Here is a 12,701-nt window from a genome sequence, read left to right on the forward strand (position 1 = left end):
ATCATGCAAAATTAACTTTATAAAGAAAATCAAAACACAACTTTATCAGTTGTTAATAACGTAAAAGTTAACACAGAAGTCGTAACAAAAACCATTAATAGATCTAAAGTACCAATTTAAAATACCTGTTGCTGAACCTTCACATATGGGCACCGCTACTGGATCTGATCGAACAGTATGTGTTACAGGATCCACAGTCCACACAACGAGGGGAAACAGCTTTTCTGTATCATTGCTGCCATCAGTGGATATAGTAAATGGTGAACTTCTCATTAATTTGATCAATCCACCTCTCGTGTCTGCCGCCATCTCCACAATCATGGCTGTCGCCTTTGAACGCGAGCACCGAAATGCTTTTGCTGTATCAGAGTCCTTGAAAGCGGTTTTCACCGCAGACGTTATCCTGTCCATGGCACTAATCGGCAAGTTCAACTCCAAGCACAGGTCAACCATCACCGCTTCAGCACGTGTCAAGTTCCGTGTCTTTTCATCCACAGGCTTCGTAAAAAACTGCTGGATACCCCCAGATTTACTTTCCGCCTGACTCACCATTTCAGCATACTCCATATGTTTTTTGAAGTTGACATGCCGCCTGCAGTCATCGCGACCACCATGAGTGATGTTAATGTCAGTTCTACACAGTTTGCAGTGCGCGTATCCATTGCCCTTTTGACTGGGTGTAATGCACGGCCATTCTACCGTATATCGTGGGATGAACACCTGAGACCTGTTTCACTTGTCCCAATACTGAGTGTTTCATTTCCACTATTGAGAAGCAGCACCATGCGTGTGTGTGATGTCGAGCGAAAATAGCGCGGACAAATGTGTGGTATCTGCGCATGTCACACACAGCATGTGTGGTTGTCGTAAAAATAAATAGCCGTGAATCGCGCATGATTGAAAAAGTCACTTGGACATTTAAAAACAACTCACTGGAATTTAAGACTTTATAATAATTCCGTACGGAATAACACTGTTTGCCGTAACATCGTATTTACGTAACTTTTCCGTACAAAATACGGCCAATCCGTACTAGTAGGCATCTCTGATGTTTTTATGTCTACATGTTTGTGTTTTGTAATGTTATAGCATACAAAGACATTCTATACAACTATGTTCTTCCAACTCCATGGCAGATTCTTCCAAGTTTGGGGAAGAACCATATACAGTGTCTTGCAAAAGTATTCGTCCGGTTTTGTTGCATTACAAGCTGGAATTAAAATGGATTTTTGGGGGGTTAGCACCATTTGATTTACACAACATTACCTACCACTCTAAAGGTGAAAATTGTTTTTATTCTAACACAAACAATAATTAATGTGAAAAAATAGAAATCTGGAGTGTGCAGAGGTATTCAAACACCCCCCCCCCCCCCCCCCCCCAAAAAAAAAGGCAATACTTTTGTAGTCACCTTTCGCTGCAATTACAGCTGCAAGTCTCTTGGGGTATGTCTCTGTTAGCTTAGCACATCTAGTCACTGGGATTTTTGCCCATTCTTCAAGGCAAAACTGCTCCAACTCCTTCAAGTTAGATGGGTTGTGTTGGTGTACAGCAGTCTTCAAGTTCTGCCACAGATTTTCAATTGGATTGAGGTCTGGGCTTTGATTAGGCCATTCCAAGACATTTAAATGTTTCCCTTTAAACCATTCCAGTGTAGCTTTAGCAGTATGTTCAGGGTCATTGTCCTGCTGAATCTTCGTCCCAGTCTCAAACCACTGGTCGATTCAAACAGGTTTTCCTCCAGAATTGCCTTGTATTTAGTGCCATCCATCTTTCCTTCAGTCCTGACCAGCTTTCTTGTCCCTGCAGATGAAAAACATCCCCACAGCATGATGCTGCCACCACCATGCTTCATTGTAGGAATGGTGTTCTCAGGGTGATGGGAAGCGTTTTGCTTGCACCGCGCATACCCTTTCCCATGATGGTCAAAAAGTTCAATTTTAGTCTCATTTGACCAGAGAATCTTCTTCCATGTGTTTGGGGAGTCTGCCACATGCTGTTGGGCAAACTCCAAAGTGGTTTTGTTTTGTTTTATTTATTTATTTAAGCAATGGGGGTTTTTTTCTGGCCACTCTTCCATAAAGCCCCACTCGTACATGTACGTTAGTGTACGGCTGAAAGTGGTCCTATGGACAGATACTCCCATCTCTGCTGTGGACCTTTGCAGCTCCCTCAGTGTTATCTTTGGTGTCTTTGTTGCATCTCTGATTAATGCCCTCCTTGCCCGGTCTGTGAGTTTTGGTGGGCGGCCTTCTCTTGTCAGGTTTGTAGTGGTGCCATATTCTTTCCATTTTGCTATAATGGATTTAATGGTGCTCCCTGGGATATTCAAAGTTTGGGATATTATTTATATAGATGAAAGTCTTCCGGGTTTACCCGGAAATCTGGATATTTGACGAAAATCCCCAGTTTTCAGAACGGAGAAGTTTATTTTTTGGATTTCTCGCATTCCTAGACGCGGTGTAATACTTCGCATCGTCCTTGCATGGGCGCAGTCCTTAAATAGCCCAAACATAGGTCATTGATTAAAGACAGGTGTTATTTGTTAACAGCGCGCGTGCAAGAGCTCGTTAGGTGCGCGCGCCCAAGGCGCGCCTTCAAGTGCACGAGCTAAGGCACACAGGACTGGCACTGTTCTGCGCAAGCGCAACACAATCGCACTAGAAAGCATGTTCAAGCTGCCGGTGTAGCTGCAGTCTTTTTAGTTGCAAATTACAAGTATTTCCTTGCGTTAATAATTCGCCATGTCAAAACAAGCTAAACTTTCCTCCTCCTTTCGACGTGAAGAGAGGTAAGCAATTTATTATACTTTTTTTTTTTTCCATCAAAGTTGCATTTTGTGGTTTCGAAGCTAAGTTTTAGTGCCATTTCTAGAACACAACATCAAGAAAATGTGGAAGAAACAGCAATAATGGAAGAGCCGGTTTCTAAGCGACCTAAAACTAGCAATGGTAATTGTTTTTTGTTACATAATGTACTCAAGCTGCCAGTCAGTGTGTGACACACACACATCCCTGAAAAATCCTAGCTACGCCCCTGATTTACATGAGAAATTTGGTATTCATTGGTGTGTTTAAATTTAGACAATACGAACTAATGTAAACAATTGGCTTCAACTCGCATAAATACAGTTAGGCCCAAAAATATTTGGACAGTGACAAGTTTTGTTATTTTAGCTGTTTACGAAAACATATTTAGGATACACTTATATAATCAGTATGGGCTTAAAGTGCAGACTCTCAGCTGTAATTTGAGAGTATTCACATCCAATTTGGAGCAAGGGTTTAGGAATTACAGCTCTTTAATACGTAGCCACCTCGTTTTCAAGGGACCAAAAGTAATTGGACAATTGACTCAGAAGGCTGCAAAAAAAAAAAAAAAAGGCTGCATGGGCTCTTCCCTCGTTAACCTGTCGTCAGTTAAGCAGTTAAAAGGTCTGGAGTTCATTCCAGGTGTGGCGTTTGCATTTGGAAGCTGTTGCTGTGAACACAACATGCGGTCAAAGGAGCTCTCACTGGAGGTGAAAACAGACCATCCTGAGGCTGAAAAAAAGAAGAAATCCATCAGAGAGATAGCAGAAATGTTAGGAGTGGCCAAATCAACAGTTTGGTACATTCTGAGGAAAAAAAAAAAAGTGCACTCGTGACCTTGGGAACTCAAAGGCCTGGACGTCCATGGAAGACAACAGTGGACGTCCATGGAAGACAACAGTGGTGGATGATCGCAGAATCCTTTCCATGGTGAAGAAAAACCCCTTCACAACATCCACTCAAGTGAAGAACACTCTCCAGGAAGTAGGTGTATCAGTATCCAAGTCTACCATAAAGAGAAGACTTCATGAGAAATACAAAGGATTCACCACAAGGTGCAAACCATTAATCAGCCTCAAAAATAGAAAGGCCAGAATTGACTTTGCCAAAAAACACCTGAAGAAGCCAGCCCAGTTCTGGAACAGCATTCTTTGGACATATGAGACTAAGATCAACCTGTACCAGAATGATGGGAAGAAGAAAGTTTGGAGAAGAATTGGAACAGCTCATGATCCAAAGCACACCACATCTTCTGTAAACATGGTGGAGGCAGTGTGATGGTATGGGCATGCATGGCTTCCAATGGCACTGGGTCACTTGTGTTTATTGATGATGTGACAAAAGACAGAAGCAGCCGGATGAATTCTGAAGTGTATGGAGCACTTGCATGTGACGTCACAGCCGATCCAGATTGTGACAGACGCCATCTTGTAGGTCAAATGCCATATTCCGCCTTCTACTTCTACTTCTGGTTCTACTTCTGCCTTTTCTTCTGGAAAACCCTACTATATACAATTCTACTACAATGGCTGCGGCTACAAGCTCTCCCTACCTGTGTACGTTTTTTGTGTGTATTTTTGCATGTTGTTCGTCTGTACCGGACTTCAATATCCACTACAACCGTATGGACTTACTGGACATTGGTTTCCATCAGAAAATGACGGTTTGTAGCGATTTCCATCGCATGCACAACATTCCGGACGAGATAGCGAGACCAGCGGGGTCTCCGTGGATTGTTATCGGAAGCAAAGCGAAGGGGGCGGCGTCGGGAGCGGAAACAAAAGCGAGGCTGCAGGCAGAGCCGGCCTGTTGACTAAGCTCAGAAAACAGCCACTCAAACCTCCACTGCTAAGTCTCTACCTCTCCAACGCCAGATCCATGTAAACAAGACGGACGATTTGGAATTACAGCTGGAATTACCTTATTCTATTCTATAATCGGCTGGTCAGTGCTATACTCAATACTTAAGTGACTTACCCATCCAGTGAGGATTCTTGTTTACAAGATGCCACATCTGAGTCGCTGACAAATCCTGCATTTCTGTAAAGATAACTGTCCAGAGATTTATAAGCATGCAGTGCTTCACCACTGAACAGTGAGGGAAAGTTAATGAGGTAATTATACACGTCCGGGTATTCCGCTGGCAGTTCAAAATCCGGTCGTGAAAACTCCGTCCGGTAAGCCATAAGGGTCACTAATCTGTAAATCATTTATTTTAGACATATCTAGTTATCTGTTCATTAGAAAAATGAGCCGTGTAGTCCGTCGGTTGAAATTGATCCATTCTGTACACGAGTGCAGCAGTATTCAGCGGTGTTTTTGACCGACAAGATGGCGGTTGTGTACTTTCCGGTCACGTGACTGCAAGATCTCTATAGGGATATGCTTTCTGCTCAGATTCAGCCAAATGCAGCTAAGTTGATTGGACGGCGCTTCACAGTACAGATGGACAGTGATCCAAAACCTACTGCAAAAGCAACCCAGGAGTTTTTTAAAGCAATGAAGTGGAATATTCTGCAATGGCCGAGTCAAATCACCAGATCTCAACCCAATCGAGCATGCATTTCACTTGCTCAAGACAAAACTTAAGGCAGAAAGACCCACAAACAAGCAACAACTGGAGACAGCTGCAGTAAAGGCCTGGCAAAGCATCACAAAGGAGGAAACCCAGCGTTTGGTGATGTCCATGGGTTCCAGACTTCAGGGAGTCATTGCCTGCAAAGGATTCTCAACAAAATATTGAAGAGTAACATTTTACTTAGGGTTATGTTTATTTGTCCAATTACTTTTGAGCCCCTGAAATGAGGAGCGTTTGTATAAAATAGCTACAGTTCCTACATGTTTAATCATATATTTTTGTTCAACCCCCTGAATTAAACCTTAAAGTCTGCCCTTCAATTCTATTGTAGTTGTTTCATTTCAAATCCAATGTGGTGGCATGCAGAGCCCAAATCATGAAGATTGTGTCACTGTCCAAATATTTCTGGGCCTAACTGTATGAATTGGAAATGTTTAGTTCACTTTAGCTTATGCAAACGCACAACTCTACTAAAAGATTGATAAACAAGGCTCAGTGTCCCCAACATTGAAACCTGAAAGCTTTAGAAACTCTAACAGACCTTTACTTTTTAAGAGCACTGTTTTGGGATTTTGCTGAGTTTACCTTCAACTGTCTGATTTTTTTCAAAGTAATGAACTGTGTCGCAGGAAAATCACCGCGTTTTCTAAATGCACTCCTGAAAATTACTCATTAACTCGGGGAATTAAATTTGATATTTTTGACATGTTAATCATTAATGTACATGAAAGAAAAAGGCTTAAAAATTATAACTTGTTTTAGTGAAAATAAGTACTAGAATGCAGGGTTTTGCATGTTTTATCTTAGTTTGACTTTCAAAAGTTCAGGATTTTTTTCTTTGCTCCACTTTCATTTCTATACTTGGGTCATTCCATGTCAATTCACACACCCTCCCCAGTGACACCTCTTCAATTTGCCTGATATTTATTTCATTAGTGCCTTATGATGTCAAAAGAAAGAATCCAAAATTTTAGCTTCCTAGCTGGAACGGTTTTTGAATTTTGGCCCTTCAAAGTTTGGGTGCCACGCCCACTTTTGGGGTCCGGGAATTGTACACTTAATTTGCAAGCATTTTTGGAGGCCCATATCTTTTGTTCTAAGGGGAATATAGACCTGTAAATTGCTATATCTATGTATTCTGGCCCTGTCTATCAGATTCTGCATCTAAAAATAGCACAAGTTTACTAACTTTAGAGATATTATCCCCTTAAAAGTGGATTTTTTTAATGACTTTTTTTTTTTTTTTTTGACATTTCAGGGGTCCATATCTTGGAAAGTTTTTGTGTTGATAGGGTTTAAACTGATTTATCATATTTGGGAACTCTACTGTGTACTTAGAGTTTCAGGGCACTCGGAGCTTTGGTGGGGGTACAGGAGGGACCCAAATATGGCTTCGGGACAAAATTACCGTTTGGTACGCCCTGCTTCAGGCCATTAGTTGGCCATGTGGGCACATGATGACGGGAATGAGCCTTTAACCCTATCAACAGACACCTTTTATCAAACTTTTAAGCCAGTAAAAGCTTTGATTATCCAACTCCTTCAATATAAACTAAGCATTTGGTACTATTTTTGCATATTTTCTGAAAAATCCTAAGTCTGGAAAGTAGGTCAACCGTTGTTTTGACTGCCTATTCATGTTTAAGGTAGTAAAAGCACACCCATATAGTGACTTTAATCTATGGGAAGATTATTTATACCCAATACCCCATTAGTTATATTGACAATTACAAGGGATAAACCCTTTCCCGGCTGTTTCACGATGCCTTTTTTTTTTTAAACATTTGACACCTTTCCCTGTATCCAACCAAACTCTGACCACTATACACTTAATAGTTAAATGCATTTTTTTTTTCAAACAGGAAAGGGAAAGATGCAAACAAGGGGATGATCCCAAGAAAAACATCCTGGTTTCTTTACTACATTTGTTCTGACATCCGATCTGGAAGTTAAACCTAGACTCATCAGGGTTTTTTTCAAGACCTACTTTCCGGACTTAAGATTTTTCAGAAAATATGCAAAAATAGTACCATATACAAATGCTTAGTTGATATTGAAGGAGTTGGATAATCAAAGTTTTTATTGGCTTAAAAGTTTGATAAAAGGTGTCTGATAGGGTTAAAGGTTCATTCCGGTCATCATGTGCCCACATGGCCAACTAATGGCCTGAAGCAGGGCGTACCAAATGGTAATTTTGTCCCGAAGCCATATTTGGGGCCCTCCTGTACCCCCACCAAAGCTCTGAGTGCCTTGAAACTCTCTAAGTACACAGTAGAGTTCCCAAATATGATAAATCAGTTGAAACCCCATCAACATAAAAACTTTCCAAGATACGGACCCCCAAAATGTCAAAAAAAATTGTCATTAAAAAATCCACTTTTAAGGGGTTAATATCTCTAAAGTTAGTAAACCTGTGCTATTTTTAGGTGCAGAATCTGATAGACAGGGCCAGAATACATAGATATAGCAATTTACAGGTCTATATTCCCCTTAGAACAAAAGATATGGGCCTCCAAAAATGCTTGCAAATTAAGTGCGCAATTCCCGGACCCCAAAAATGGGCGTGGCACCCAAACTTTGAAGGGCCATAACTCAAAAAACGTTCGAGCTAGGAAGCTAAAATTTTGGATTCTTTCATTTGACATCATAAGGCACTAAGAAAATAAAAATAAGGTAAATTGAAGAGGTGTCACTGGGGAGGTTTTGGGCATTTGTGTGAATTGACATGGAATGACCCATTTATAACCCAACCCTGATCTGTACTTCTCCACAACTTTGTCTCGGACCTGTTTGGAGGCTCCTTGGTTTTCATGTTGCTTGTTTAGTAGTGTTGCAGAGTCAGGGTCCTTCCAGAACAGGGTGATTTATACAGATATCATGTGATGGGTCATGCGACACTTTGATTGCACACAGGTGGATCTTAACTAAATTCTGTGCCTTATGAAGTGAATTGGTCGGACCAGCTCTTATTTAGGGGTTTCATATGAAAGGGGGTGAATACTTATGCACACTCCAGATTTCTGTTTTTTCATCTTAATTGTCACAATAAAACAACAATGTGCGCCTTTAAAGTGGTAGGCATGTTGTGTAAATCAAATGGCGCTAACCCTCCAAAAATCCATTTTAATTCCAGCTTGTAATGCGACAAAACAGGACAAACACCAAGGGGGATGAATACTTTTGCAAGACACTGTATAGGTGTGATGGTCAGGTGTCTACAAAGTTTTCCATATATAATGCATAAAACCCCTCCTAAATAAATAAATAAGAATAAATTAAATTATCCTGAGCTGATCATTATTGTAATCATGTAACTTTCTGTGAGGCATACAGCTTATAAAAGTAGCCAGTTTCAGTCTCTCTTTTTTTTTCTTCTTCAGTATACAGTTCTAAATGTAAAGACTAAATGATTTGTACTTCAGCTTGACCTGTATTTATAAGTCAACTTTAAAATTTGGCAGTTTTTCCTTCCTTAGAAGCATTTGCATGTGAACTTTCACGGAATTATTTCACTTGGGCTGCTGTGTACGTGTCTTTCGTTACTTTGTTATAATGCGTGTTTTATAGCGGCCCTATGATGAAGCTTGTGTACAAGCTGCAAGCAGAGGACTACAAATATGAGATCCCCATCAGTTATTTACCAGTAAGTCTCACATTTCGGTACACATTTCCAATGGCTCTGTATGAGACCAGTTGTGCAGTAGTTGTTTTGGTGACGCCGTGTTCTCTACAGGGTCCCGTGAAGGCAGCCATTCATGAGGGAGTTCTGCCAGACTGTCCCCTGTTTCACAATAAGCTCCAGTTCCCCATGTCAGGCCTCCTCATGCTCAGTACGTATTTAAAAGTGAAATATTGGGGGGGTTGTGGGGGTGGCGGCGGCGGCGATGTCCGTCTGTCCCGGGAAGGATACTCGCCTTCTGAAATCAACTCCTGTCACAATTTTTGGAGGGATTTCATAAAACTTGGCAGGATTCTTTGTTGTATGTGTGTAATACACACGTTGTAATTTCGTTAAATTGGGTCACGTTTTACCAGAGTTACAGCCCTTGATTAACAAAATTATAGTTTGACAATTTCACGAGAGTGTGTTTTCCTTCTGAAATCAACTCCTCTCACAATTTATGGAGGAATTTCCCCAAACTTGGCAGAAGGCATTGTTATATGACAGTTATACGCATTTTGAAATTTTGTTTAATTTGGCCAGATTTCACCAGAGTTCTGCCCTTGATTATTAACAAACTTGTACTTTGGCACTTTCATGAAGGTGTGCTTGCTTTCTGAAATCAACTTCCCTCACAATTTTTATCCCCCGCTGGCCGAAAGGCCCGAAGGGGGATTATGTCATGGCGGTGTCTGTCTGTCCATCCCAGGAAGGGTACTCGCATTCTGAAGTCAACTGCTCTCACAATTTTTGGAGGAATTTCACGGAACTTGACAGGATTCTTTGTTATATGTCCGTAATACTCGTATTGCAATTTCGTTCAATTTGGTCGCATTTTACCAGAGTTCTGGCATAGTTGCCAGCGAGGGACATTGTGCTCTCGGAGCACGCTTGTTTTTTTTAGTCTGCTGCGTCATTCTGTCTTATTCACACCTGCTACTTTTTTTTTTTTCTTAATCTTTCCTAGATCCTTTTGAATACTACATCTTCAATTTTGCTTCCAGTCTCATTGCACCAAAGGTACGTTTATCTAGCTTGCTGCTGTTATCAAATGTGGACAAGGTTAGTCAAGCTGTTTACCCAGAAATGTCTGGGGCCAAAATGGGTGCAGTTCACTCTATGGGCAATATGGAAACACAAAGTGAAAAATGGAAATGTTTCGGGGGGGGAATAACCCCATATCATCTGGCTGCATGTGTGTGCGTGCGTGCGCACACCCCTTAATTTATACATTGTATTAGAAGCAAAAGGAGCTTTAACAGTACAGGTAGTTGTCTACTTGCGACTTACGACCAAGCAACTTTACGACCGTCTGGTTATGACTGGCAAATGTTTCCCAGCTCCCGTACGACAGTTTCCGCCCCAGCTCCCGGCAGCGCCTCTCACCGCATACAACAGTTTCCGGCCCAGCTCCAGGCACATACGCAGTCTCTCTGGCGCTCCCTCGCGCACTCAGTCATACAGTTTCCGTCCCAGCTCCAGGCACATGCGCAGTGTCTCTCGCGCACTCCGTCATACAGTTTCCACCCCAGCTCCAGGCACATGCGCAGTCTCTCTCACGCACTCCGTCATACAGTTTCCACCCCAGCTCCAGGCACATGCGCAGTCTCTCTCGCGCACTCCGTCATACAGTTTCCACCCCAGCTCCAGGCACATGCGCAGTCTCTCTCGCGCACTCCCATCATACAGTTTCCACCCCAGCTCCAGGCACATGCGCAGTGTCTCTCGCGCACTCCGTCATACAGTTTCCACCCCAGCTCCAGGCACATGCGCAGTCTCTCTCGCGCACTCCATCATACAGTTTCCACCCCAGCTCCAGGCACATGCGCAGTGTCTCTCGCGCACTCCGTCATACAGTTTCCACCCCAGCTCCAGGCACATGCGCAGTCTCTCTCGCGCACTCCGTCATACAGTTTCCACCCCAGCTCCAGGCACATGCGCAGTCTCTCTCGCGCACTCCGTCATACAGTTTCCGCCCCAGCTCCAGGCACATGCGCAGTCTCTCTCGCGCACTCCCATCATACAGTTTCCGCCCCAGCTCCAGGCACATGCGCAGTCTCTCTCGCGCACTCCGTCATACAGTTTCCGCCCCAGCTCCAGGCACATGCGCAGTCTCTCTCGTGCACTCCCATCATACAGTTTCCACCCCAGCTCCAGGCACATGCGCAGTCTCTCTCGTGCACTCCCATCATACAGTTTCCACCCCAGCTCCAGGCACATGCGCAGTCTCTCTCGCGCACTCCCATCATACAGTTTCTGCCCCAGCTCCAGGCACATGCGCAGTCTCTCTCGCGCACTCCGTCATACAGTTTCCACCCCAGCTCCAGGCACATGCGCAGTCTCTCTCGCGCACTCCCATCATACAGTTTCCACCCCAGCTCCAGGCACATGCGCAGTCTCTCTCGCGCACTCCCATCATACAGTTTCCACCCCAGCTCCAGGCACATGCGCAGTCTCTCTCGCGCACTCCCATCATACAGTTTCCACCCCAGCTCCAGGCACATGCGCAGTCTCTCTCGCGCACTCCCATCATACAGTTTCCACCCCAGCTCCAGGCACATGCGCAGTCTCTCTCGCGCACTCCCATCATACAGTTTCCACCCCAGCTCCAGGCACATGCGCAGTCTCTCTCGCGCACTCCCATCATACAGTTTCCACCCCAGCTCCGGGCACATGCGCAGTCTCTCTCGCGCACTCCGTCATACAGTTTCCACCCCAGCTCCGGGCACATGCGCAGTCTCTCTCGCGCACTCCGTCATACAGTTTCCACCCCAGCTCCGGGCACATGCGCAGTCTCTCTCGCGCACTCCGTCATACAGTTTCCACCCCAGCTCCAGGCACATGCGCAGTCTCTCTCGCGCACTCCGTCATACAGTTTCCACCCCAGCTCCAGGCACATGCGCAGTCTCTCTCGCGCACTCCCTCATACAGTTTCCACCCCAGCTCCAGGCACATGCGCAGTCTCTCTCGCGCACTCCCATCATACAGTTTCCGCCCCAGCTCCAGGCACATGCGCAGTCTCTCTCGCGCACTCCGTCATACAGTTTCCGCCCCAGCTCCAGGCACATGCGCAGTCTCTCTCGTGCACTCCCATCATACAGTTTCCACCCCAGCTCCAGGCACATGCGCAGTCTCTCTCGTGCACTCCCATCATACAGTTTCCACCCCAGCTCCAGGCACATGCGCAGTCTCTCTCGCGCACTCCCATCATACAGTTTCTGCCCCAGCTCCAGGCACATGCGCAGTCTCTCTCGCGCACTCCGTCATACAGTTTCCACCCCAGCTCCAGGCACATGCGCAGTCTCTCTCGCGCACTCCCATCATACAGTTTCCACCCCAGCTCCAGGCACATGCGCAGTCTCTCTCGCGCACTCCCATCATACAGTTTCCACCCCAGCTCCAGGCACATGCGCAGTCTCTCTCGCGCACTCCCATCATACAGTTTCCACCCCAGCTCCAGGCACATGCGCAGTCTCTCTCGCGCACTCCCATCATACAGTTTCCACCCCAGCTCCAGGCACATGCGCAGTCTCTCTCGCGCACTCCCATCATACAGTTTCCACCCCAGCTCCAGGCACATGCGCAGTCTCTCTCGCGCACTCCCATCATACAGTTTCCACCCCAGCTCCGGGCACATGCGCAGTCTCTCTCG

The 12,701-nt window shown here is 44.7% G+C and overlaps 1 protein-coding gene across 4 annotated transcripts in view; it reads left to right on the top strand.

The window, feature by feature from the left end:
- Positions 1-12,701, top strand: part of smpd4 (sphingomyelin phosphodiesterase 4) — a 99,638-nt gene that overhangs the window by 25,579 nt on the left and 61,358 nt on the right. For all 4 annotated transcript variants that reach the window (XM_060935986.1, XM_060935988.1, XM_060935985.1 and 1 more), the window contains 3 exons: positions 8,956-9,031; positions 9,122-9,218; positions 10,017-10,069. In XM_060935986.1, coding sequence (XP_060791969.1) covers positions 8,956-9,031; positions 9,122-9,218; positions 10,017-10,069 — 226 coding nt within the window. The remainder of the gene's footprint in view (positions 1-8,955; positions 9,032-9,121; positions 9,219-10,016; positions 10,070-12,701) is intronic.

The sequence above is a fragment of the Neoarius graeffei genome, chromosome 12, assembly GCF_027579695.1.
Source record: "Neoarius graeffei isolate fNeoGra1 chromosome 12, fNeoGra1.pri, whole genome shotgun sequence".
Classification (NCBI taxonomy): domain Eukaryota; kingdom Metazoa; phylum Chordata; class Actinopteri; order Siluriformes; family Ariidae; genus Neoarius; species Neoarius graeffei.